The sequence below is a fragment of the Mustela nivalis genome, assembly GCF_964662115.1.
Source record: "Mustela nivalis genome assembly, chromosome: 1".
Classification (NCBI taxonomy): domain Eukaryota; kingdom Metazoa; phylum Chordata; class Mammalia; order Carnivora; family Mustelidae; genus Mustela; species Mustela nivalis.
In genome coordinates this window covers 207,533,314-207,559,638 of record NC_139020.1, presented here as the reverse complement: position 1 = coordinate 207,559,638, position 26,325 = coordinate 207,533,314, and the positions used below count along the sequence as shown (strand labels likewise).

At 56.9% G+C, this 26,325-nt stretch overlaps 3 protein-coding genes across 8 annotated transcripts; 1 reads left to right on the top strand and 2 right to left on the bottom strand.

Moving 5' to 3' along the window:
- Positions 1-85: 85 nt before the first annotated feature.
- Positions 86-26,064, bottom strand: LOC309864669 (deoxyhypusine synthase; the record flags this gene model as incomplete). 6 transcript variants are annotated; one of them, XM_082730362.1, is made up of 24 exons in its annotated part: positions 86-280; positions 659-761; positions 868-1,020; positions 1,529-1,756; positions 2,177-2,257; positions 2,437-2,524; positions 2,698-2,799; positions 2,890-3,008; positions 4,188-4,305; positions 4,390-4,487; positions 5,545-5,718; positions 7,138-7,254; positions 7,573-7,680; positions 7,960-8,069; positions 8,256-8,334; positions 8,413-8,506; positions 22,862-22,989; positions 23,691-23,794; positions 23,874-23,979; positions 24,465-24,551; positions 24,632-24,728; positions 24,811-24,932; positions 25,161-25,325; positions 25,858-26,064. In XM_082730362.1, 24 exons carry the CDS (start codon positions 26,062-26,064, stop codon positions 171-173), a joined length of 2,898 nt encoding a protein of 965 aa, XP_082586488.1. In that variant the 3' UTR covers positions 86-170. The 6 variants fall into 6 exon arrangements, with proteins under 6 accessions (XP_082586488.1, XP_082586487.1, XP_082586489.1 ...); XM_082730361.1 differs by lacking the exons at positions 22,862-22,989; positions 23,691-23,794; positions 23,874-23,979; ... (3 more) ...; positions 25,161-25,325; positions 25,858-26,064 and adding exons at positions 8,616-8,698; positions 12,058-12,174; positions 13,251-13,396; ... (3 more) ...; positions 15,047-15,149; positions 15,858-16,215 and having other exon boundaries at positions 8,413-8,533; XM_082730363.1 differs by lacking the exons at positions 25,161-25,325; positions 25,858-26,064 and having other exon boundaries at positions 24,830-24,848.
- WDR83OS (WD repeat domain 83 opposite strand) lies at positions 16,866-18,488 on the bottom strand. The gene is made up of 4 exons (XM_082730527.1): positions 18,170-18,488; positions 17,948-18,053; positions 17,333-17,430; positions 16,866-17,237 (listed from the first exon to the last, which is right to left on the bottom strand). The coding sequence occupies exons 1-4, from the start codon at positions 18,217-18,219 to the stop codon at positions 17,171-17,173; spliced, it is 321 nt and encodes a 106-aa protein (XP_082586653.1). The 5' UTR covers positions 18,220-18,488; the 3' UTR covers positions 16,866-17,170.
- WDR83 (WD repeat domain 83) lies at positions 18,569-22,678 on the top strand. Its single transcript, XM_082730526.1, has 9 exons — positions 18,569-18,711; positions 18,789-18,909; positions 18,992-19,097; positions 19,726-19,774; positions 19,850-19,976; positions 20,840-20,907; positions 21,002-21,110; positions 21,202-21,316; positions 22,375-22,678. Exons 1-9 carry the CDS (start codon positions 18,609-18,611, stop codon positions 22,522-22,524), a joined length of 948 nt encoding a protein of 315 aa, XP_082586652.1. The 5' UTR covers positions 18,569-18,608; the 3' UTR covers positions 22,525-22,678.
- Positions 26,065-26,325: the final 261 nt, after the last annotated feature.

The following is a 26,325-nucleotide window of genomic DNA, read 5'->3' as shown; positions in this document are numbered from 1 at the left end:
AGTGCATTCCCCCTCACCCCACCCCCCCACCCCACCCCCGCTCCAGAAACAAGCAAAACCCCACTCAGTCACACCCTGACCCAAGTCTTGGTAGTGGCATTTTAATGGCTTTTGTTAGTGGCGGCAGCAGCAGGAGGATGAGCGGGCGAGTTTGCCTGCCCCCAGCACGTCTAGCCGAGCTCTTTCCACTGCACCAAGGCCAGGAAGGTGCGGATCTCCATGGGCTGCAGCGTGATGGCAGCGGGGTCCAGCCGAGGGGGAGGGGGCTGGGGCGCGGGGCCTGGGGAGGTGCGAGAGAGAAGTGAGGGCTGCAGACCTCCTCTGCCTCACCCCTCCTCCTGCTCCTTCCCCGCGGCCTCCACAGAGCCATACACCCTCAAATCTGTACCCAGGGCCTTAGTCCCAGACCCATTTTAAACCGTCTCCCAGGCCCTGAATGCCATCCCCGATGTCAGGCCATCTCCCTCTCACCCTCAAGCCCTACCTGAAGACCATCATGCCAGCCCCAGGGGTGAATGGGCATAGCCCTCACCCCAGAACTAGACACCCATGCAATCCCATCCAGACCCTCCAGAGCCACTGCTAGCTGGGACATTCCCACACCCACAACATTCCCACACCTCCCACACAGCCCCCAGCTCCCAGGGCAGGCCCCCACCTGTGGCTGGTGTCCACTTGAGCCTGGAGGCGCCAGCCCGGAGCTGGTTGGCCGCCAGCGTGGTCTCCTGTAGGTCCGTGATGGTGAAGGCGGAGAACAGGTCCTGTAGGCAGTGGATGGGCCCGGCTCAGTGGGGACAGAGCAGGGTTTCCCCTCTCCCTGCTCTCTCCACCTCTGTCTTGTCTCCTTCCCACTTCTGCCTTACTCACCTTCAAATTCACGGTCACCGGGGAGCTCAAGTTGCCAGAGCCCTCGCCTACAGCGAACTGGTGTTCCAAGCGCAGCAGCAGCGATGTCCTGTCCCAGCGGGCCAGCGTGAGCAGATGTACGGAGGGAGGCAGCTCCCGGCGGAGCCCTGAGAACTGCACAAAGGGGGTGGGGCGGAGGCGCGGTTAGGAGGCGGGGCTCTGACTCAAGGGGCGTGATTTCGTGGGGGTTAAGCCAATGAGGGGATGGGACAGACCCAGGGAAGGGCGGTGCCAGGCTAGGGGTGGGCCGAGCCCGGAAGGGGGCCGAAGGGATCTGGCCTGAGACCCCCTGAGATAGGGCGGGGATGAAGCTCAGGGGGTGGGGCAAGGCGGGCTGGGGGCGAGGGGAATGGGGCGGGGCTGGGGGCGGGACCGTGCCTGAAGGAAAAGGCGGAGAGGGTGGGGCCCAGTGAGCCAGAGGGAGGGGAGAGAGCTTTGGCTGTGCCAAGACCCAGACGTGCTGCGATGGGACTGAGCAATCGCGGGACTGTAGGGTGACGGGGCTGAGGTAAGGGGGTGGGAGCAGTTTATGGCTTCCCTGAACGAGATAGGGGCGGGCGGAGTGGGTACCCTCTAAGGCCAGGTTCCTTGGGGTCCTATCTGGCGGCCCCAGCCCCCTCACCTGCTTGAGTGGGGCGACTCCCCGGTGGTAAGGGGCGCCGCCACCGGGGGCCAGCACCACCTGCGGGGCCAGCAGCTCCTTCTCTGCCTGCAACCGGTGCCTGGTGGCAGCGGCCGACACCTTGTCGAGCAGCACGAGATGGCGCCCTCGCACCCACAGCCCCAGCCCGCCCTCCAGCAGCGGCTCCCCTACACCACGTCCGTCGTCTTTCAGAAGCCTTCGGTGCACCTGGGGGGGGGGGGTGGTCAGGAGAGGATGAGGAGTCCCTCTGGCCGATTTCTGGGCCAGAAATTTGGGTAAGGGCTTATGTTAATTTCAAAAGAAACTTAAGAGTGAGAAGGATGGAGCGGAGAAAGGTCTAGTGGGGGCCACCGGCGCCAGTGGTGACCCAGCCTAGCAAGGGACTAGCACAGAGGCAGGTAAGGGTCTAACGGGATAGGGCAAGGGAGGGCCTGGAAGAGATGGGGAACTAGATGGGGACCGGACAAAAGCTTGGAGTGAACTTTTCATTTAGGAATGGAGGTGTCAGCTTAGTGGGGCAACACACGGAGGAGAGCACCTAGCAGAGAACAGAGAGAAACCAGCAACTAGCTTTCAAGGTGGGGGGCCGGGGTGGGAACTGGCTGGGACAGGGCTCTGGCCACTCACCATGAGCTCTACAGAGCCGTCCTTCAGGCTGCTGCCCCCCTGGGAGCGGTCAGTCAGCACGGTCAGCTGCGTCTTGCCATCCTGGCGGAAGGAGGGCCAGGGGAGAGTGAGGGGCCCACAGCCAGCCGGCCATGGCCCCCAGGCAGGCACCACAGGGGATGGTGGAGGCCACCAAGGACAGCTGAGAGATGCCAAGAATGAGAGTGACCCCCCACTATGTGGAGGGGGGCTAAGACATGGGGAGCAGGATGGGGGGTTACCCTGATGTAAATGCGGCTGTTGACTGGATAGTAATTTCCTGCCACTGGCTCAGTCTGGTTCAGCTTCCAGGTGGGTCGATAATCCCGCCTGGGGAGGGGGAGGGTTTGGTCAAGGCTGGGGTCCAGCCCCCCTTCCCCAGTCTACCCATGCCTCACTCCCCCTTCATCCCCTCCTTCCCACATTCAGAGGATCAGCAGATGCCCCCACAAGCCTGGGCCCCCACACATCACAGACCACCCTGTTCCCCCCAGTCACCCCACCTCCTCTCCAGGATCTCCCGGCCGTTGCTGTCTGTGTAGAACAGTCCTTTCGTGTCCAGCACAGTGTCAAAGCGACTGATGACCTCCTTCCCCCAGCCGTCACTGGACCCGAGGGGATGGCAAGACTGTGAGCTTCCCCTATCCCACTCTGCCCTTGCCCACACCCCCGAAGTCCCCGTGGGTGCCACTCACCCCACAGGTATCGGTCCCACTGTCCACTCCAGCTCCAGGTGCCGCTGGCCTGGGTACAGGCGAACCACCTGGGAACACCAGGCTGAGAAGTTCTGGTGCACCTCCTGCACCAAGGGTGTCTGCGGGCACGTGGGAGCAAGTCTGAGCCTGCACCCGCACACAGGCAAGCCGTGCGGATACCCACCCCGGCTCTCAACTCACAAGGGCTAACAGCCAGGTCAACCCCACTCATAAAATGGGAACCTGCCCCACCCCCTCGGTGCGATGCTCTCATTTCCTATGCCAGATGTTACCACCTAACTTGCGTGTGGCATGTCCACTCGCTGCCCACTGTTACCCCGTCTTCCCTCCTTAGAACAGGATTCTAGCTTGGCAAGTGGCTACCCGGAATAAAGACCGTCTTCCCTGAGGCTAGCAATAGCTGGGTGACCACGGTTTGCTCAATGGAAAAGGACCAAAGAGATGTGCGCCACGCCCCTTGCCTCTTTCCCTCTCCCACTGGCTCCAATGCCAATACGACAGCTGGACCTTGAGCAGCCATCTTGGGCCACGAGGTCGAAGCCGAATGTTGACGAGGGCAGACAATGAGACAGAAGAGGCCTGGATGACTCCGAAGTCACTCCCCCGGCCCTGGATGGCCCATCCAGACTTTCTGTTAGATGGAAAGAAACGTCTATCTTGTTTTAGGCACCACATTTTGGCAACTGTTACTGGAGGCAAAACTATACCCTAATGCAGCAACCCTCGTAGGCAGAAGTTCCCCTCAAGGGGAATCATGTCCAATGTGAATCCTGCCACCACCTGCCCCACCGCTACCCTAAAAGGAAACATCAACAAGAAGCCCCAAAAAACCCAAGAGGCCCCCCATTCCCAGCCAGCTGCACCCTGAGATATCCATCCTAAGTGAGAATCGCCCAGCCCCTATCCAAGTGTGAACGCTCGCATAGCCCCCTCAAATATAATCCCTCCTACCACAGACCCTTGGTGAACCTTCAAGATGCTACACCTGCTTCTCCCCATTCCTGGACCCATGGAAACACCCCACTCCCAGTTTCAAAATCTAGAATAACCCTGACTCCCACAGTAGATGTGAAAGCCTTTGTACTTGCTCCAAAGGAATGACTGTTACTCAACCAGCCAAAAATACCAGCCCTGTGGGAAGATTCTCAATATTCCCCGCAGGTCCTAACCCTCTTATCTGATAGAGATACAAACCCACCCTGCCACCCCCACCCCCCCACGACCACCCCCAGGCTCCACACCTCCCCCACACCCACTCATCATTCAAGGCCCCAGACCTTCACCACACGCGTTTGAGCCCAGTGGCTCACGATCAACGGTTTCTGGCGGTCGGGTCTGAAGATGTAGGCGCCTGAGGCCTGGCTGCTGAGGCTGTTGCCTACGCTGGCGTTGTACCTGGGGCCGGGACAGAGGAGAGTCAGGTAAGTGACCCCAGCTCTACTCGCACCCCCCTCCCTGGCCTGATGGTCCCTCCCTCACCAGTAGAAGGCTTGGCGAACAGGCAGCAGGAGGTTCTGGTCCAGGTTCTCCAATTCCACCAAGAGTCCTGTGTCAGGGTCAAACCTAGCCCGGAGGTGCTGGGTAGAAAAGGGACAGCCAGAGGTTAATAAGCACCTCATCCAAGGGCAGCTTCTCCTTCCTGGGGCTCAGGAGGAAGCCCAGAAGCTCCCCGCCCCCTCCCCCCAGCCCTATTAACAAACCCTAACAGCTCTACCTTCCACCTCCTCCTCAATCTGACCACTTCTCACCATTTCCATGACCTTCTGGGACTAGTGCAGGGAACCCCTTCCAGGCTCCATCCCCCAGTCAGTTCCCCCCACCACGGCCACCAGAGGGCGCAAGTGATACCCAAAATACCATCCCAGCCGGTCAGCTTGGGCCCCTGGGCTGACTCGGGGCTGACTGGGGCATCTGATTAAGGAATCATAGTGCCACCACCCAGCGGACTTTTAGGCGCCAACAGAAATATGTAAATTTTAATTTTTTTTTTTTAGAATCAGAAGAAAATGTAAATGCAATAAAAATGAACATTTTATACTTGTCTTCTACAGCTGCCTGCTCATGAAATACAATTGTCACCTTTTTATTTTTTCTGACCAAAAAAGAGACCCAAAAAGGCAAAAAAAAAAAAAATGCTAGGGCCCATTACAGTCTTAATGCAGCCCTGCTTCTGACGTGGCTCCTTCGAAGTAAAGCCCAAGTCTTGTCCCTCAAGTCCTGCGGAGTCTGACCTGTCACCCAATACCTGCCCCCTTTAGCCTCAGGGGGTTCCTGGGACACTCCCCACCCTCCTGCCTGAGGCCTCTTGCTTCTGCTGCTCCCTGTCCGCCTGGATCCTTCTCCCTGCCACATGGCCACATGGTTCCCTCCCTCGGGTCTCTGACCCATCTCATTTAATTCACAATCCCCTACCACCGTCAGCCCTTACTTATCAGTCCAGTGTCACCCATAACTACACTAGGTCCTCACAGTCCTAGGAAAGGCCACTGAGGCTCAAAGGGAAGTGGTCAGTACCAGAGGACACGAAATGGGGCACTGGTGACTAAACCATGAGCCCAAGACCCACTGATCCAGAGTCCACGACACCTCAAATTTGTCACGGGGGAAGGGAGGGGCATCTGAAGGGAGTCTCACCTCATTCTGGATGGCCAAGTCACGCGACCAGGACTTCTGGGATCTGGGGTGGCGGTTGTGGGCATGGAGGCTTCGGCCAGGCACCTGGGTTACTGAGTAGACGCTGAAGCCCAGGGCAGGCACGGAGGCCGAGAATAGCAGCTCCGAATTGTCTGAGCTAGGATTTATCACCACCTTGGGTAAGGGAGGAGGGAAACTGAGTCAAGAGGCTGTGAGTCCACATACTGAGCTGTACCTAAAGGGCCATGTCAAACTTCAGGAGGGGAATGAGCCCCAGATGGGGAGAAGAAATACAGGTGTTGGCCAGGGAGGACAGAGTGTCAAATTCTGAGTTCAAGATTGCAGAGAAGATTCATAAAGTGTCGGGGGGAAACACTTTGGGGTGCAGAGACTGTGGGAGAAGGGGAAGTGAGGGAGGAAGTAGGGAAGGAAATCCTTGAAGCAGGGGAATGAGGGAAAGGCAGGTTCTAGGGGAGGAAGAGAGTCATAGGTAGAGGCCTTCCAGGACAAGGGAAATAAGCTAAAAATTTTTTTAAAAAATTCGGGGTGGGGGCGCCTGGGTGGCTCAGAGGGTTAAGCCTCTGCCTTCGGCTCGGGTCATGATCTCAGGGTCCTGGGATTGAGCCCCACATCGGGCTCTCTGCTCAGCGGTGAGCCTGCTTCCCCCCTCTCTCTCTGCCTACTTGTGATCTCTGTCTGTCAAATAAATAAAATCTTTAAAAAAAAAAAATTCGGGGGGGCGCCTGGGTGGCTCAGTGGGTTAAGCCGCTGCCTTCGGCTCGGGTCATGATCTCAGGGTCCTGGGATCGAGTCCCACATCGGGCTCTCTGCTCAGCGGGAAGCCTGCTTCCTCCTCTCTCTCTCTCTCTGCCTGCCTCTCTGCCTACTTGTGATCTCTCTCTGTCAAATAAATAAATAAAATCTTAAAAAAAAAAAAAATTCGGGGTGCCTGGCTGGATAAGTTGGTAGGGCAGGTCCCTCAGTCTCAGTGTTGTAAGCTGGAGTCCCACACTGGATGTGGAAATTAGTGAAAAAAATCTTAAAAAATTAAAAAATTTTTAAAGATTTTATTTATTTGACAGATCATAAGTAGGCAGAGAGGCAGGCAGAGAGAGAGGGGGAAGCAGTTTCCCTGCTGAGCATAGAGCCCGATGCGGGGCTCGATCCCAGGACCCTGAGATCATGACCTGAGTGGAAGGCAGAGGCTTAACCCACTGAACCACCTAGGCCCCCCCAAAATAAAATATTTTTTAAAAATTCATGAGGAGACATTAAAAAGGGAGAGATTGCCTGAGAGGCAGGGCAGGGGGGTGAGGGGAATGCGGGGAGCGGATGTTTCCAAGAGGCTATGATGTTAAGGGGCAGCAAAAGAAAGTACGAGGCACAAGCTATTGATGGAGGGGAAGATATTCACTAAAAAGAGTCACCCGAGAGAGAGGGCGGTGTCCATGGGAGGAGATACCCAGGGAGAGAGATGTTGCCATGGGATGGGGTAAGGCGGGAGGGTGAAACCCCCAGGAGGAGGTGTACAACGCAGGCGGTACTCATGGCGGGGTGGTACTCATAGGAGAAATACTTGTTGAAAGGACTTACGTCGCTGGGCACAACTGTGCCATTCGGGTCCCTCACGTCGAAAAAGTGTTCGCTGACTGGCAGCCGCACCATCCAATCCACTTTCCGCCCCAGGGGGTTATAAATGATCACTTGGAACTGATGCGGGAGGGCCAGATGGGGCATGGGTCACAGCAGGCCTTCTTGAAACCCACCCGCCACACGCGGTCATGTCCCTGGGTGCTCCAAGACCCCATGGGGTGCTTTGGTCTCTCCTACCCCAGCTACACTGCCCCCCAGCAGGCCGATCCTCCCAATCAATTTCACAACCAGCAGGTACCTCAAGAGACCCTCAGTCCGGGCCCCGCCTCCTCCTGGCCCCGCCCCCTCTTGGCCCCGCCCCCACAGTCCTCAGTTTCTAGTGCTGTCCCACCCACCTGCCTCCCTGCCCGCCCCTCCAGCCTGAGCCCGGCTCACGCTCTTCGAAGTCTGGCTGAGCGGACAGACACTGATGTTGAGGTTGCGGCAGTAAGTGAAGTCCTCCTTGGAGCCGCTGAGCCGCGCCAGCGCATTGCTCAGGAGAACCTGTAGGAGGGAGCATAAGGGTCCATGGGTCAGCTCTGGACTCCCACCCAGGTCTTCCCTCTGCCCCCTTCCGGACCCCAGCCCTTGCCTGTCCCCGCCCATGAGTGCTTCTAGGCTCCACCCCATTTCTTGTCTCCGCCTCTCTCCTCCCAGGCCCCGCCCCCAAAGGTAGCTTAGACTCCACCCACTGCTTTGACCACGCCTCTTCCTGTCTCTGCCCTTTCATTCAATACCAGCCTCTCCCGGGTCTCACTCCTTCCCCAACCCCACCCCACGCACCTCGCAGGGCCCCCAGCCTGCCGCAAGCTGGCGCGCGTAGTCATCGGCCACGTGCTGCCGGGAGGTGCCGCTGACCGCGTCGTGATGCTGGAGCACCGCCATCGCCTCATCTGCAGGCAGACGGTAAACCGGGTGGGGTCTCCCCGGGACTCTCAGTCCAGACCCCAAGGAGACGGGAAAGATTACGTGTGGGAGGGCGGGGTCGCGAGGAGCTTTATGAAAGGGCTCAATGGGGTTGCCAAGGGTCTGTGCCCAGCTTTGGACACACCCCATCCCCTCATCGTCTCAACACCTACTGAGGGGTGCACTGTCTCCTGAGCCATAGGGTCCCACGTTGGCCGCTGGACCCGCCAGTGCCTCCAGCTGGTTGCACACCTGGGGGCAGAGGGGCTGTATTAGGGCCCCGGCCCTGTTGGGACCCCCGGGCGCTCCTTGAGCCCAGGACCCACTCACCTGCAGAAAGTTGTAGCTGAGGCGCTCGTAGCGTTTGAGGGCCGGCCGGCTGGAAAAGTAGCCAGTCCAGAACTTGTAGGGGCCGTCGGCGTAGGGAAAGAAGTCATCCTGCTTTACAGACCTGCAGCGGCAGAGGCGTTGAAGGCAGGGTCACGACCCAAAGGGCGGGCCAACCCCCCCAAGCTCCCGTTTCCCCCAAATACCAGGTGAGGTTGGCCTTGTTCAGCTCCCAGAGGTAACAGGCGGGAGTGGAGTAGAGAACATTGACGCGGCTCCCGTTGGCCTGCTGCTGGGCGGAGGTGTCCGTGTGTGAGCCCTCGGGAGTCCGCACCTTCCCAGGGGGCCCACAGGTGTGCACACACATCCTCACACACATGTGCGCACCTTCATCATGCGGTGGGTTCAGATTCTCTGGTATACATTTTGAGTGCACACCAATGGCCCAGTGTGAGACTGGATTTGGGCAGCAGCTCAATATTACCACCATGGAAAGGATTTCACAGATGCTAGAATAAACCTGATTTTTTTTTTTAAAAGATTTTATTTATTTATCTGACAGAGAAAGAGAGAGGGCGTGAGAGAGGGAAGAAAAGCAGGGGTAGTAGGAGAGGGAGAAGCAGGCTCCCCACCGAACAGGGAGCCCCACGCGGGGCCAATCGCAGGAGCCTGGGATCAACGACTGAGTCACCCAGGTGCCCCTAAACCTGAAATTTTTACTAAACCTTTTTATCATTCCAATTTTATTTTTAAAATATTTGGCGGGGGTACCTGGGTGGCTCAGTTGGTAAAGCGTGGGACTCCTGATTGGGGCTCAGGTCGTGATCTCAGGCTCATGAGATGGGCCCCGCCTAAGGCTCTGCAGTCAGCACGGAGTCTGCCTGAGATTCTCTCTCCTTCTCCCTCTGTCCCTCCCGTGCTCATCCCTCTCTCTAAATAAATAAATAAAGGGGCACCTGGGTGGCTCAGTGAGTTAAGCCTCTGCTTTCGGCTCAGGTCATGATCTCAGGGTCCTGGGATCGAGCCCCGAGTTGGGCTCTCTGCTTGGTGGGGAGCCTGCTTCCAACCCCCCCCCCCGCCTGCCTCTCTGCCTCTCTCTGCATCTCTCTCTGTCAAATAAATTTTTTTAAAAATCTTAAATAAATAAATAAAATATTTTTTAAAACATTTTTTGGTGGAGGGGCGCCTGGCTGGCTCAGTGGGTTAAGCCTCTGCCTTCAGCTCAGGTCATGATCTCAGGGTCCTGGGATCAAGGCCCACATCAGGCTCTCTGCTCAGCAGGGAGCCTGCTTCCCCCTCTCTCTGCCTGCCTCTCTACCTAATTGTGATCTGTCTGTCAAATAAATAAATAAAATATTTTAAAAAATTTTTTTGATGGAAAAACTAATGACGTTATAGGGCTGCAGTCATCATTTCTCACGACTGTCACATTATTGCTCAACGACACCACTGTTGGAATGAACCTCTAGAGTCCTTCAGCTGCGGGAGATGAAGGAACAAGGAGGTGAACTCCTCCCTGAAGAAAAAGATGTTTGTTCTGCTTGTGTCGTGAAGCCAGTGCCTGGTACACTGTAGGTGCTCACTAAACACTTGAGTGAAGGAAGGGAAGTGAATAGGACTACATGCCTTTATGTACAGCCACAGGTCTACCCCTGCACACACAAGTCACATATACAGTTACACACACACACACACAGGAGTTGCTCTACAACCAACCACTTGCTTCTTCAATATGCTCATGATTTCAGGCACAATCTAGAAGCAGAGCCCAGCCCCACTCTCCTGGAATCTACAGCCAAGTGGAGGAGAGATACTGAATGGACAATTTGTTACTATCAGCCTGGATGTGACCTTGTAGGTTTCTGCGGGGACTGTGTGCACAGAGGAAAAGGCAAGAGCTCCACCTGCATTTGGTGAAGGCTTCCTGGAGGAGGAAACATTACAGCTTGCATGTTAAAGGAGATGCAGAAGGTGTTTGGCCCCAAATAACAGTCATAAGCAAACGCCGTAATATTGACTATTGATCTGGCCCTGTTCTGCGGATCTGTGTAAACGAACTCATTAAACCCCAACAGCCTTATCAGGTGGGAGCCACCATTGTGCCCATTTTCTAGATTGGAAAATTAAGGCGGAGTGCTGAGGATTTCTCAGGGTCACAGAGCCACTAAGTGGCAAGCTGCAGACTTGACGTACAGGACTGTACTTCCACCAGAATGCGGTAGGCAAAGGAGCGGTCGGGGCAGGAGAAAACCTGTGGCAGCTCGGGACCATGGTATTCACAGAAGAAAGTGCTCAAGGTGTCCAGGGCTCCTCCGGGTCACGGGGAGGACTGGGAAATGTCTTTGGGAAGGCCTCGGTGATGTCCCTGAGGGTGTTTTGGGTGAAAGAGTGGTGCTGGGGTAAGTGGAGGGTGAGGACGTGGAGACCACCAGCGGACAGCCCTAAGGATGGAACTGAAGGGAAGGACATTTCAGATTTGAGAGGCCCAAGGATGTCTGAGTCCTGGTGCCCAGAACCTGGTAGGTTACAGGGCAAAGGGAAATGAAGGTTGCAAATGGAGTTCAGGTTCCTGACCAGCTGACTTTAAAACAGCTTATCCTGGATGATCTGCAGAGCCAATGTAATCACAAGTCTTTAAAAGTGGGGGTGCCTGGGTGGCTCAGTCGGTGAAAGCCTCTGCCTTCGGCTCGGGTCGTGGTCCCAGGGTCCTGGGATTGAGCCTCATATCGGGCTCTCTGCTTGGTGGGGAGCTTGCTTCCTCCTCTCTCTCTGCCTGCCTCTCTGCCTACTTGTGATCTCTCTGTCAAATAAATAGATAAATTAAGTCTTTAAAAGTGGAAGAGAGGGGCGCCTGGGTGGCTCAGTGGGTTAAAGCCTCTGCCTTTGGCTCAGGTCATGATCCCAGGGTCCTGGGATCAAGCCCCGCATCGGGCTCTCTGCTCCGTGGAGAGCCTGCTTCCTCCTGTCTCTCTGCCTGTCTCTCTGCCTACTTGTCATCTCTGTCTATCAAATAAATAAAACCTTTAAAAAAAAAAAAAAGTGGAAGAGAAGGTGCACCTGGGTGGCTCAGTCAGTTAAGCGTCCAATCCTTGATTTCCGCTCAGGTCATGATCTCAGCAACTTGAGATGGAGCCCCACATCTGGCTCGTGCTTATTAGTGAGGAGTCTGCTTAAGATTCTCTCTCTCCCTCTGCCCCTCCTCATGCTGGCCTGCACACTCTCTCTCTCTCCAAATAAATAATTTTTTTTTTAAAGAAAAACAGAAGAGGAAAGAGGGAGTGAAAGAGATGTGATGATAGACTCAGGCGGAGAGCTGCTGCATGGCTGGCCGGCAAGACAGGGACAGGGAGGCATGAGTCAAGGAATGCAGAAGGCTTCTAGAAGTTGGACACGGCAAGGACATTTTCCCCAAGAACCTCAGGCAGGAACCCAGCCCTGCCGACATCTTGATTTATAACCCACTGAGAACTGTGTCCGACTTCTGGCCTATAAAACCATAAGATGATATATTTCTGTTGTTTCCAGCCACTACATTTGTTGGTCATTTGTTAGAGTAGTAAAAGGAAACTAAGAAAGCACGCCCGGGGATGCATGTAACCCAAAGGGCAAGGGTCCAAGCACACTTATTCCACGAGCTGGCACTCCTACCTGGGCGTTGACCAGCTGGATGAGCCGGTCAAGGTTCTTGAACCACATGTTGGCATTCTCATACTGGAAGTCTGAGCCCATGGTCATTATGGTGTGATTGGTGCGGTAGTACTGGCCCTGTAGGAGGGATGGAGAATTCCTCAGGCCGGGGTGTCCTGGACCACCCCTGTGACCACACCTTCGTGGTATAAATGCCCAAGCCTGTGGGTGTGCAGTGCTCAGCCAGTTGAGCATCTGACTCTTGGTTTTGGCTCAGGTCATGATCTCAGGGTCCTGGGATCAAGCCCCTCATTGGGCTCCACATTCAGCTGGGAGTCGGCTTGAGGGTTCTCTCTCCCTCTCTGCCCCTCCCCCCACACCCCCAAGCTCTCTCTCTCTAAGATAAATAAGTCTTGGGACGCCTGGGTGGCTCAGTCAGTTAGGTGTCTGCCTTCAGCTCAGGTCATGATCCCAGGATCCTGGGATCGGGCCCTGCACTGGGTTCCCTGCTCAGCGGGGAATCTGCTGCTCCCTCTCCCTCTGCCCCTGCACCCCTGCTTGTGTGCACCCACACTCTTGCTCTCTCTCTCTCCCAAATAAAATCTTTAACAAATAAGTAAATAAACTTTTAAAAAACAAGTGTGGGGGCACCTGGGTAGCTCAGTGGGTTAAGCCTCTGCCTTCAGCTCAGGTCATAGTCTCAGAGTTCTGGGATCGAGCTCCGTGTCCAGTGCTCTGCTCAGCCGGGAACCTGCTTCCCTCTCTTTCTGCCTGCCTCTCTGCCTACTTGTGATCTCTCCCTCTCTCTGTGTCAAATAAATAAAATCTTTTTAAAAACAAGACAAACAAACAGAAAAAACCAAGTGTGGTGTACACAGAGGAGTGGAGGGGGGAGGGGAATTGGGTCACGGGGCAGCACAGGGACACACGTGAAAATAGCCTCACGCTGTTGAGTACTCTTCTGGGGTCCAGATGAGGGCACTGAGCCACTGTGCCATCTGTCTCACGACCTTGGTGAGCATTTGGGGCAGCAAAGGGTGTCTGTAGTCTTCTAACCAGAAATGCACACAAATCTGGGAGGGGAGCCTGGCAACGGTGAATGGAATGATACCTTCCTCCAAGGGCGATGAGGAGGTGTCAGGGAATGCCTGTGCCGTGAAAGGGCCCACTGCATCATGAACACGAGTCTCACGGGCTCTGCACAGTAGGCTTACCTGGGCAGTGGCCAACTGTAGGAAGTAATCGACCAACTCCTTGGCATTGTACTCGGGGCTGCGCGGGTCCTCCACAAAGGGCTTGTCAGCACACAGCGTGTCCCAGCACAGTTTCTCCGGGGGGTTGTACATATTGGGGAGCACACCTGCATACCACACCGGGCTCAGCACCCTGGACCTGCCATGGGCTCAAAGCCTGCCACCTCCCCACCCAGGAGGGGCCTCAGAATTTGCAGGGCCCCCTGCAAAGTGCAAATGCTGGGTTCTTGTTCATAAATTATTAAGAGTTTCAGGAAAAGGACAAGAGTATAAGAGCAAACCCAGGGCCCTCTGAGCATGCTCCCAGGTCCCATGCCCCTGGGGTCAGCCCTGCCCCCATGCCACCCCCTTACTGGTAAAGAGGTCAGCCACTGGGGGCTTCAGGCTGGCGCTAGCCCGCCAAACCTGCTCCATCTCCTGCTTCTCCTTCCGTAGGCTCTTATCTTGATAATCCAGACGCCCGAAGAAGAAACCGTCAAAGCCCATCTGGAGGTGGGGAGGGATGAGGCCTGGGATCAGAGGGCAGGAGAAGTGGGAGTCCAGTCCTCTCCCCACCAACCACCAGTCCCCTCGCCATGGGGGACTGGGGATCATAGCAAATGGGGTGGGGCCAGAGCTCTGATGAGAGGCAGGTGTGGGACCCGGGAAGAGCCAGCTGGAGTGGGGTCAGCCTGGGCAGAGGCAGAGCGGAAAGGGGCTACTAATGGGATTCACAGCTCACCCAAGGGGCAGGGCCTCAAGTGGCCAGAGGGCCAGGGGCCAGGGCCTGGTCCAAGTGAGCTTGCAGGGAAAGGCGGGGCTTGAGTGGCCAAGGGAAGGAGCTAGGAGCGAAGCTGGGCAATCACCTGTGCAAACAGGGAGGCCTGCTCCCGAGAGTGACCGAAGGGGTCAATGTGCCAGGCCACACGGGGGCGCCCATCTTTGCCAAACGTGTTTTCCAGGAAGCGCAACCCAAGTGTCATCTGGTCTATGATGGCTCCGTAGTGAGTGGCTGCCTCATCGTTCATCACCCAGCCACCATTGGCAAACTCCAGGCGTCCTGTGCCAGGAAGGGAAAATCTGGGTGGACTGTCAGGGCCAGGACTGGGGCCAGGGGTGGCAATGCAGGAGAAATAAAGGCCCGCCTGCAAACCCAGGCCGGGAAGGAGAAGAGGGGTCACTCCCAGGCCAGTGTAGCCAGATATGGAACAGAGGGCCCCCTGCATGGCAGGCTTCCTGAGGCTCCCCTGGAGGTGGGGCCCTGAGGGATGTATAGGAGTTCTACAGATAAAGGGACATTCCAGGCAGGCAGAGCCACATGCACATGCAGACTGCAGGGGACATGATAAAATCTCAAAAGCTGGAGGGTCAGAAACAGAAGCGAGCTGAGCTTCCTCTTTGCACTTCCTTCAGGCAGGCTCACCCTGGCGGACCAGCTCCCGCACAGCTTCCTGTGTTGCATTTGTCTGCTGGTGCCACCAACGGGAGAAGAAGGCAATCTCCACATAGATGAATCGGCGGGTGGGCTCCACCAGCAGGGAAGAGATGACTGAGTCTAGAATGTACTGTACCCCCGCGTGCTGGACGTCGTTCTGGACTGTGGACACAGGGGTCAGGTACACATGAGCCAAGGGGGGACATTCTTAGACACAGGAGCCCAAGCTGGGCAACGTCCCCCCTCCCAATGTCCAGGACCCACAAAGGATCTGAAGGCTCAAAGGGACCATGGGGGACCATGGGACCATTGCCCCAAGGGGAAGTCCCCCTGCTCTACTCACTGCCATAAAAGTACTGGTCCACAGTCTTGAGCCAGCCCACATCGTCATGCGTGTGGGCCACCAGGTGCACGTTGAGCATGTCCGGATGCACCACGGGGCATGTCTGCACAGGGACCCCAAATAACACACATCCTATCAGTTACACCGGGGTTAAGAAGCAGGCTGGGGTCGGGGGTGGGGTGGAGGCACAACATAGGTCTTGATCTAGAGGTCTTGATCTAGAGTGACCCAGAGAAACCCCGCGAGGCCGTTCCAGGGAGGAAGCCGCAGAGTTGGGCAAACAGATACAACTCCCACTTGACACAACCCCTTACGGCAGCTCTCATTCACACCCTGGGTTAATCGTAACAGTAGTAGCAAACGTTTATTAGGCATTTGCAAGTGGCAAGCAGCTGGGGGTGGGGGCAGTATTTTCAGATGAGAGCACTGAGGATCAGAGTGGTTAAGGAACTTGCCCCAAGTCACGGGGCCAGGAAGTCAGGGAGCCTGAGCAGGCTGACTTCAGGGTCCCAGCTCTCAAGCCATCCCCCCGCCGCCACAAACACACATCTGCCCGATCACACAGTTAAGTGCATGCATGCAAACTCCCGGCAAGCCCACTCACAGAAGGAAGGAAGCAGGAACCGAGAGCCCTATTCTCAGACTCACACAGCCAGACCTTTCAGTGACGCAAAGCATGCCTTCAGAGCACACTGTCATATTAACAACCATTCACTAGGCACCCACAGAACACACCCACCCACAGCCCCGGACCCTACTGGGGGGTCTTCGCTCCAGCTTGTGTACGCTTCCGCTCCCGGGCCGCGCTCACCTCGTATCCCGCGGCCCGAGCGCTGGGCGCCGCCACCAACAACAAAAAGAGGAAGGAGAGAGGCGGGAGCGGTGGCTGCAGCGCGCGGGAGCTCGTCTTGGGCCCTGCCGCGCCCCGGCCGCCACCGCCGGCGCGGACCCCCGAAGGCCGCGCATCGGCGCCCATGGCTCCGCCGCCGCCGCCGCCGCAGCCGCCACCTCCAGCGGCTTCCCGGGCCCAGCAAAGGCAGGGCAAACACCCCGCCCCCAGAACCCTACCTAGCCAATAGCTGCTGGCGGGGGCGGGGCCAGGATGCCGCCGTGCGCGTCACGGAACTGAGCCCTCTACTCTGGCTAGCCCCTGGGGACACTAGGAGTGTGGGGAGGCGTTGGGCGTGTCCACCCTTGGTTGCTGGTTTAGCCAGGGGAGCCTTTAATATCTCACCGCCTTCGAGTGGCCCTTTGTCCCCGTGGACGAAAAGGCTTCAGATTTTCCTCCGGGTATAGTTTGCTTAGAAGGGGAGGATGTATGCTTGGGATCCTACGATGTCCCGTCGGTCTTCAGGGCTAGGGTCTTGGAGGGCCCTAGCTTGGCTAGGAGCAGGGGCTAATGGTGGTCCTGTTCTGTTCTATGAAGATTATGCATAGAGGAACTAATCCCCTGGGGTACTAAGGATGGGAGGTATACAGCCTCATTGGAAGAAATACCCATGGGACTCAGGTGAGGAGTGATAGGTGGGGGTGCTTTTGAGTAAGTGCTTTTCCCAATCCCTATTAGTCCATCCAGTTCACTGGTATTATCCGATTTGTCTGATAAGAAAATGAAAGCCCACATTCCTCAGGTCAGCAGAGCCCATCTGCTGAGTTGCCAGAGGACAGGGATCACTGCTCTGCCTCGGGCAGCTGACTGAAGTCACAAGGCTTGTGAAAGAAGCAAGTGAACCACCACGACCAGAAGGCTCCAGGCTGGAGCCCCTCCCCCACCAGGAAAAGCACCCACAATCCACAGGAGAGGTTCCCAAAACACAGCCAGAATGCAAAACTTTATTATTAACTGGTTTCAACAAAAGAAACGAGTGGATACACGTAGAAACATGGACAGCATCTCCCCCAGCAGCAGGCAGGATGGGGAAGCAGGCAGGTGGGGGAGGCCTAGGAAATTCTCCTCTGCCCAGCAGAAGTGGAATCCCAGGGAAAGGGTCAGGTTCCCTCCATCCAGCTGCGAGCCCTGAGACTACCTCATTCAGGGAAGCCCAGGACAGCAGCTGAGGGCAGGGGCTGAATAACCAGGGGCCAGGCCTGGGGGAAGGTGTACAGAGTAGTCCTTGGCTGACATCACCAGGGGGGCGTCATGGGCTGAGGGTTCTGCAGATATGACATCACCACGGCAGAGATGGACAGCCTGAGGGGGGAGAGAGGTGTCAGTCCAGAAGGGTAGGCTTGGGTCCCCCTCTCCCCACTTACTCAAAAGTCCTCCTTCTCTAAGCCTAGACTCACATGAAGCTACTCATCATCTGTTTAGTGTCCTCAGAGCTCCGGGAGTTGGCAAAGCTGATGAAGGAGCAGTAGACAGCGACCCAAGCGCACCACTTCAGCTGGGGAAAGGCAGGAGGATGGGGGTATTCGGTCAGTGACAGGCACACCAATGAGCCACCATAGGGGCATTCCCAGAAACGGGTGCCAACGCACTGTTTCCACCCGATGCAACCTGGATCTTGTCCCCAAGAATCCCTCAGTCCCATTCCCCCTGGCCTACTCCAGGTACCCAGTTTCTCGTTCTACCCTCTTGGCCTGCGTTTCTTGACAGCACCACATGCCCTCAGGCCTAAGAAGAGTAGCCTTTGATATGCCTCGTGATGCTAAGAACCCCATCCTTTCTCCACGAGTCCCCTCCAAATTACTTTAAAATCAAGCCGACCTCCCTGGTACCCACCCTGAACCCGGCTTCCCCTCCGGCTCCGGCTCTCTCCGCCCAGCAACACCGCAGCCCCGCCCCCGGCCAGGCCCAGGCCCCGCCCCCTCAGCGCCAGCCCGGCTTCATTCCGAATCCGCTCCCACCACGGGCTTCGTGGCCAGGCGGAGCTACGCCGAAGGAAACTCGGCGCTGCCCACCTTGAGCATAAGGCCGCACATGCTGAAGATCATGCCGAGCAGGTTCATGTAGTCCGGCGTCGGGTCGTCCAAGGCCGGGTTACACTCGCTCGGCGGGGGCTTGTACCTGCGGTAGGCTCAAGGGTCAGAGACACTCAAAGTCCCGCCCCCAAAGTGGACAAGCGCTTCCCTGGACCTCGCACCACAACCCGAGCCCTGTTCCCTTGATGTTGGGGTCCTCACCTCAGCACTTTGTTCGGCCTTCGTGGATCCGACATATTGTTAGTGGACATGGCGGGTCCGAGGTCGAGCCTCTTCCGCTGAGGGAGTCGCAGCTTCCGGTGCGGAAAAGCAGGGTGGCTTTTACAGTGATACCCACAGGCTGCGAGCTTCCGTTCCCAGGGGCGGGGCCAGGACTCCTTCCAGCCGGGGGATAGAGAATTGGAAAAGACCAGAAGTGTTTCTTGAAAACAAGAAGTGGAAAAGAAACCTAGAAGCTGGAATCAGGTTTCAGTATTCCAAACACTACCCCGAAAAAAGCCAAAATATTTGAACCGGAAGTGAGAAATAGGAAGTGGGCTACGGAAGACAATAAAGTTACACCCGAGCGTGGAGTCCCAGGATTCGGAGTCCTTGGTACGGATCGATGTAAGGCGGCGGCGAGGAAGGGAACCCGAAACAAATGGCTTTCCCTGAGCCGAAACCACGGGGCCCGGAGCTGCCGCAAAAACGGGTGAAGACGCTAGACTGCGGGCAGGGGGCAGTGCGAGCTGTACGATTTAACGGTGAGCTCCCTCTTCGTTCCGGGTCCTCCTGCCTTCTGAGGTCCTCAGCCCTATAATTCCCTCCTGGTGTTTCCCAGTGGATGGCAATTACTGTCTGACGTGCGGCAGCGACAAGACCCTGAAGCTGTGGAATCCGTTGAGGGGGACGCTGCTGCGAACGTACAGCGGCCACGGCTACGAGGTGCTGGATGCGGCCGGGTGAGCCGGGGGCCAGTCCGAGATACGGATGCAGAGACCGGGATCTGAGGTCAGCACTGATCTTCCCTCCTTTGCCCTCCAGCTCCTTTGACAACAGCAGTCTCTGCTCCGGCGGCGGGGACAAGGCGGTGGTGCTGTGGGATGTGGCATCGGGGCAGGTCGTGCGCAAATTCCGGGGCCACGCGGGGGTGAGTACAAACGAGAAGAGGCCTCATTAGAGCGTGGATGACGGAGAAAGCCCGCATTGACGTGTAGGTGGTGACAGGGAACCCCCCCCACCCCCACCCATTACCACCCCCACCCCAGGGCCCAGCATGCAGTGTCCCCCAAAATCTTTCACCTCCCCTATCTCTAGCCTTTGCTTTCTTTTTATTTTTTTTAAAGATTTTATTGACTTATTAGAGGGATGCCTGGGTGGCTTAGGCGGTTAAGCGGCTGCCTTGGGTTCAGGTCATGATCCAAGGATCCTGGGATCAAGTCCTACCTCAAGACTCCCACCTCAGTGGGGAGCCTGCCTCTCCCTCTGTCTGCTGCTCTCCCTGTTTGTGCTCACTCGCTTCTCGCTCTGATAAATAAATAAAATCTTAAAGAAAAAAAAAGATTTTGTTTACTTATTAGAGAGAGCACAAGCAGTGGGGTAAAGGGAGAAGCAGGTTCCCTTCTCAGTGGGGCCAGATTCCAGGACCCTGGGATCATGACCTGAGCCAAAGGCAGATGCCCCTCCTTTGCTCTTGCTTTAACCAGCACCCAGAACCCTGCCTTTATCCCAGTCCTCTAAAGTCCAGTCTCCTCTGAGTGACAATTCCCATCTCTCAGAAGGTGAACACGGTCCAGTTTAATGAAGAGGCCACAGTCATCTTGTCTGGTGAGTCTGGGGCCTAGGCAGGGTGCTAACCCCTGCAACCCAAAGCTGACCTCACCTTCATGTTGGCTCTCACAGGCTCTATTGATTCCAGCATACGGTGCTGGGACTGCCGGTCGCGGAGGCCTGAGCCGGTGCAGACGCTGGACGAAGCCAGGGATGGCATATCTAGTGTAAAGGTGTCAGACCATGAGGTCCTGGCAGGGTGAGTGGAGCCAGGACCTCACTCCTGCCCTGCTGGGGATCACCACTGCCTCGCTACTTAGATTAAAATCTGCTCTTCTCACCTTAGCTTACAAGGCCCTGCACAGTGCTCTCTGCTGAGCTTCTAGCTTTTATTCATTCCACGTCTCATTTCTCTTAATATGCCAAGCATGCTCTCACCTCCGGACCTTTGCAGTTGCTCTTTCTCAGCCGGACTCCCTTTCTCCTTACTCAGAGTGTTTTTGAGCCTCTCTTGCATACCACTTTTTTTGTTGGGAAACACACAGCAGTTATTGAAATCGGGGAAAATCTCGGCCCACATCAGGCTGACGTTCTAGTTGCAAGAGGCAAACAATGACAATTCCCAAGCAGGGCTCCCCAGACTGTTGGCTGGTCTGTTCCCACACCTCATCTCCTGGACCACACGTTTGTCTCCTTATCCTTCAAGTCCCAGTTGAGAGGTCACCTCCTCAGGGAGGCCTTCCTAGATTACTCTCAGTCAGTAAGGCTCTGGTGGCAGAACGTGCTCTGACTTTGTTGCAGCTGTGTCCCAAGGACTAGCCCAGAGAGGCAGCTCAGTGCATATCAGAAACCCATAGAGTAGGTCCTGATCGGCCCTGGGTGTCCGTCTCAAAGCCAGTGCCTGGGAATTCCACTTAAGAACTCATTTCAGTGTTTATTTCCCATGGCTAGCCTTGAGTGTGAGCATGACAGCGAAGGGTGCACAGGGAAGGGCAAGCCAAGCCCCCCCCACACACACACACCCTGCCCCAGGGTCCTGGCAGGGTCAGGGAGAGTCCAGGGACTGGAGCCATGGACCTCCTGGCCCCAGTTGATGCTTCAGCTGGATCCATCCTCTTGCAGCTCTGTGGATGGCCGGGTGAGGCGCTATGACCTGAGGTTGGGGCAGCTCTTCTCAGACTACGTGGGCAGTAAGTGTGGCGGGACTGTGGGGCAGGCAGGGCCAGTTCGGGGCAGCAAAGGGGGCCCCAGCCTCACCCACCTGTGCCCCTCCGCACCCCCCAGGCCCCATCACCTGTACCTGCTTTAGCCGGGACGGGCAGTGCACCCTGGTCTCCAGCCTGGACTCCACGTTGCGGCTTCTAGACAAGGACACAGGGGAGCTGCTGGGCGAGTGAGTCCTCGGGGTCGTAGAACACCCCCCCGCCGCCGCCCCCAGCACCCTCTGCTAGGACCCAGGCCCTCCTGACCCCTCCCACCCCCAGGTACACCGGCCATAAGAACCAGGAGTACAAGCTGGACTGCTGCCTGAGTGAGCGTGACACACACGTGGTCAGCTGCTCCGAGGACGGGAAGGTGTACTTCTGGGACCTGGTGGAGGTGAGCGTCCTCACCCCAACTCCTTACCAGGCTGCCTGCTCTGTCTTTTCCTCCGTCACTCCCACACCTGCGAAGGGGAATGCTATTAGAGCTGGGGGCTTGCAGGAGTGAATGAAAAGAGAAAGCAGGAAGGGCATTCCTGGCAAAGGGAACATGTGTGCTAAGGCTTGGAGGTGTGGCCCACTTGGGTCAGGAGACAAAGGTACTGTGGGATGGTGGCGGCAGCAGGGCTGGTGTAAGCAAGGCCACGCAGGCCCAGCTGACCTTGGAACTGGGGCCAACAGCTGCACCAGACCCCCACTGAGATGGGGCTATAGTTCAGAAACCCTGAGCTACCTCTGAGCATCCCCATGGTTTCTAGTCCCAAACCCCGTGAGCCCTGTCTTGATAGGTCTCGGCCTGGTGGGAAGGTCAGACTGGAAACAGGCTATTATTCTGACCTCATGGAGTCAGGCCTGGGGCTTGGCCAGGGCAAGTAATGCCCCTAAGAGGATGGAGGAAGCTGGGGGTGGGGGATGGAGACTTGGGGGCCCAGGTCTCTCTGGCAACGGAGAACACGCCAGTGTTCTGCTTACTTGTCGAGAGTCTACCAGACAAAGTCACCCTGAGTGGGGGAGCGCATGGAGGAACATTTTCGAAGTAGGAAGAGCAACTTGGAGCCTGCTTAAGGGACCAGATGCGTTGAGCGGGGACTTCAGGCTGATGAAGGAAGTGAGCACAGACGCTGCCCCGTGGGCCCCTAGAGCCCAGATGGCAGCAAGGCAGAGAAGCCAGGACAGGACAGGGTCAGAGCAAGGTGGTGGCTGTGGATGTGGATCGAGACATGGTCTAAAGGCCGCGCCAGGAGCACTTGCTGATAAACGGGTGGGAAGCGTGAAAGAGCAAGACTCCCGGGATGTTTGGCCTGAGCCACACATGCTCCAAAAGATAGCGCAACTCAGGCGTTCATTTTGGGGCAGCTGACGTTTGCAGTGCCTGGGAAGCTGTTGGCGGCGGGTGGCTGAAGGTCAAGGGAGAGGGACGCACTGATAACCGCTCCCCACCCCTTCCCTCCACAGGGTGCCCTGACACTGGCCCTTCCTGTGGGTCCCGGCGTGGTGCAGTCGCTGGCCTTCCACCCCACGGAGCCCTGCCTGCTGACCGCCACGGGGGGCAGCGTCCAGTGCTGGCGGGAGGAGGCTTATGAGGCTGATGGTGGCACTGGGTGAAGGTGGGGGACCCACCGCCACCAAGGACACAGACACGGACTCAAAAGGATCATGGAGGCCATTTATTTTAGACACACAGCTGACCAAGGAGGGAGGAAGGGACCGGATTTGCAAGCTAATAAATACAGGAGAGGGGAGACTTCCCTGAGCCACAGCCATTCAGTCCTCATTCTTCTCGGGCATGAAGGCATCTCTCTTCTGGGCAAAGGTTTCAGCCACAAGCAGGGGGAAGACGAGGGAGGCGTCGGCATAGACCTGCAGAGGGGACGTGAGTGAATCATAGGGCTTGCGGCCGCACTCTAGGAGACTGTGCGCCCCAGCCACCTGACCAGCCCTCACCTTGACAGGCTGTGCATCCACCCGGATCTTGCCCCAGGAGACCGCTTCGTCCGGCCTGGCACCAGAGTCCGAGCCATCAAACTCCTGGGCCGTGTTGATATAGACAGAGTAGTCAGCCCCGTTCCTCTGTGGGGAGAGCCAAGGGCAGGGGGAGCTGGTCAACCAGTCACTGGACATGGCGGGGCGGGGGGGTGGGCACTAGCTAAGAGGCCAAGGGCTGTGTCCTGCGTGCAGGAAGCCCGGAGCGGCCCCCCACTCCAAAGGAAGGGCCTCACATCCATGCATGAGCAGAGCACAAGGATGGGGTTTGGTAGGGTTGATGGGTAGAGCTGCCACCAAACACCAAGATGACGCCCACTCTGATCAAGGCCCCATCAGTCTTCACCCGACCCCCTCCCATGTTACCCCATCCCCCACAAATGCCAGAGGGCACCTGAGAGCTCCCAAGTGGCAGCCCTGGAGGCCTGGCTCCTGCTGCTGGTCACCTCCGCTCCCCTTCACCGGCCTGCTAACTGTACCTGGACTTAATTCAGGCACCCCAGAGCCTTTGCACTGGCCGTTTCCTGTGCTCACTGGCTGTCTTTCCCAGAACGTCATTTCTCTTGCCATCTTGTCTTCCCTCATTTTTTCCCACAGGAGCTAACTGCCATGTGGCAACCATGTCACTTGTTCGCTGCCTGTCTCCCTGGCTAGAACATCAGTCCCGGAGGACAGGGATCCTAGCCTGTCTAGTCCACAGCTGTCTCCCCGGCACATGGCACAGGCATAGCTGCATGGCGAGCCCGCGTCCACCCACACTAGGGACCGGGTGCCCCGTCTCCACTCACCATGAGGTTGGCGTTGGCGATGTGGTGCTTGACCAAACCCCCGCCCAGGATGATCATCCCAGTGTGCTTGGCAAAGATGGCCTGCGTGTTGATGAGCCTCAGGTCTGGAGAAGAGCGCTGTGGTCAGGCTGTGGACCCAGCCAGCCCTCCTCCCCTGCTCCCGTGTGGCCCCCTGTGCCTCACCCTCGACAATGTCCAGGACCAAGCCTGGGTTCTTGTAGGAATGGAAGAAGATCATGTCACCCAGGGAGCCATCTGTGAGCGCTGGGCTCAACACAGGGATGTGGTTCTGGAGGAACAGCAAGACGAGTGACTGGAGCTCGGAGCCCAGTGGGAGCAAGCTGGTCCCTATCCCAGTGGCATCCCCTCCTCTTTGCCTGATTCTGGGCAGAGTGCTTAAGTTCTCTGGGTCTCAGTCTCCTCAACTGTAAAATGGACACAACACCTCCCTCATGGACGAAGAAGCGTTAAGTGACAAAATCACAAAGCATGAAGGATAGTGTCTGACAAAGAACGGCCGCTCTCGCTACTCTGCCGGACCTCCGCCTTGAAGGAGCATGGGACCACCCCATGACGGCTGCCCCAACTGATCCCAAGTCTAGGAAACAAGCCAGGATCCCAAGGTCACACTCAGTGGCTGTGCAGCCTCAGACAAACCACCTGAGCTCTGTGTCAGATTCCGCATCTCAGAGTGGAGATGAGGAATGGACTCTCCAGGGGTCTATGAAGGTGAAACACCAAGGCCTGGTATCCGGGCCCCACCCAGCCGCTCACCTTCTGGGCCCAGTAATACACCGATTCTGGGTTGTTGATCTCCTTGCCCAGGCGGGCAATCATCTTGGAAGGTGTCCACTTCACACCCTAGGAGGAAACACTGACTTCAGCCTACAGTGCCTGCCCCGACTCCTACCACGTCAGCCCCTAGGTCGCTCCTGCCCCACCTCTGTGTTCTGCTCCAGCACCATCTGGTCCAGAATGGGCATCAACCAATCCTCAAACTTGCAGTAATTGTCGTTGGGCACCAGTAAGTTTCCAATCCTGTGAACATGAGGCATGTGGGCATCAGGCCCCAGGACTCCCAGCCCAGCTCCCTTGCTCAGCACCACCCAGGGCCCCCAACCTGTTGATCCCGTTCTCACGTAGCTCCTTCCCCCTGAGACTGAAATCGCCCAGGTACGTGGGTGCCAGGCACTTGATAAAATCTTCCTCCACGCCGCCAGCTGTGGTCACTAAGACGTCCACCTGCAGCCGTAAGTCAGGGAGGTTGGCCCAGGAAGAGAGGCCCTGCCCTCACCCCAGGTAGAGCTCCCAATACTAACCCAGTGACCCTTGGGGAAAGCTCTACAGCAAAAGTAGATCGTGTCCCTCTGCTTAAAACTGACCCCATCTCCCTATGTCATTTAAATCACCAGTAATTTTATTGCCCTAAGACCTAGAAAGGCCAAGGCCACAACCCCACGAGGTCCCCACCATGTTGTGCTGCACGAGGTAACGGATGGTCTCACGGATGCCTGAACTGATGAGGTTTGATGTGTAGCCCAGAAAGATGGTGCAGCCAGTAAGTGGGCGCTGGCTCTGGGTCAGGTCTGCATGGTGGTCTTCATCCTGTGACAGTGGCTCCAGTTTCTTCTCTATCTAGATGTAAGGGCAGAGTCTAGTTACCTTCTGGCCCCAAACCCTAGCACCTACCACTTCTACCTGGAATACCTGTAGCCAGGGAACGAACGCCCTTTGTGCAGGCTCCACCCCATTCACAGCCCAAATCTCAAGGCACACGCTCAGGTTTTACCCCCTTTTCAAGGAATCGGAGAGCACGACCTTTGCAGGCCCGGTGCCCTTCCCCGACGGGAAAAACAAATCCGAGCCTGACTTAGGCTCCTCAACCGTACAGTTCAGAACACTTTCACTCGCCTCCTATCTAGAATCAATCCCAACCTCATCCTAATTGTAGAACACTATGGGGATGGGGGCTGGAGGTGGGAAGACAACGTCCTCTTCCCAGCACAGAAACTGCCGCCCAGAATGGGTCCCGCCTCTCTCCAACTATTGGACCGCCCAACAAAGGACACGCCTCCTTCTCAAGGGATCCCCGCCCCCTCCGAGTACTGCATTGCCGCTACTTTAGGCCACACCCCCTCGATGCAGGAAGTTCCGCCCCAGGCTTCACCATGGCGTTGACTTGCTGCACGGCGCGCCCGAAGTTGGTGGCCTGAAAGCCAGTGGTGCCGAAGGCCTCCAGTAGCGCACGGTAGTCCACGCCGCGGTTGAAGTCGTAACCTCGGACTTGGGAGCTCTCGGAGGGTAGCGCCGAGCTGTGCTTCAGCACAGCGGCCAGCGCCGCCGCGGGTGCCTTCCCTTCCGGAGGACCCTCCATGTTCCTGAGGCCGCAGTCCCAGATCACAGCCGTCCAAGGCCAGGCCTCCAGCGGCCTCCAAACGCACTAAACCTCAGCACGCGCTCTGTACGACAGTACAGGAAGTAGGGCTCGGGAAAACCTGCAGAAGGGGCGGGAAGTAGTTTAGTCACGTGACCTTCTTTGAGTCCCATAATCCAGGGCGCGGCCATGTTTGCGCGTGCGTTCCGTAATACGGAAGCTGCGAGGAGCCGCTATTCCTTGTCTCGTGTCTTACCAAGC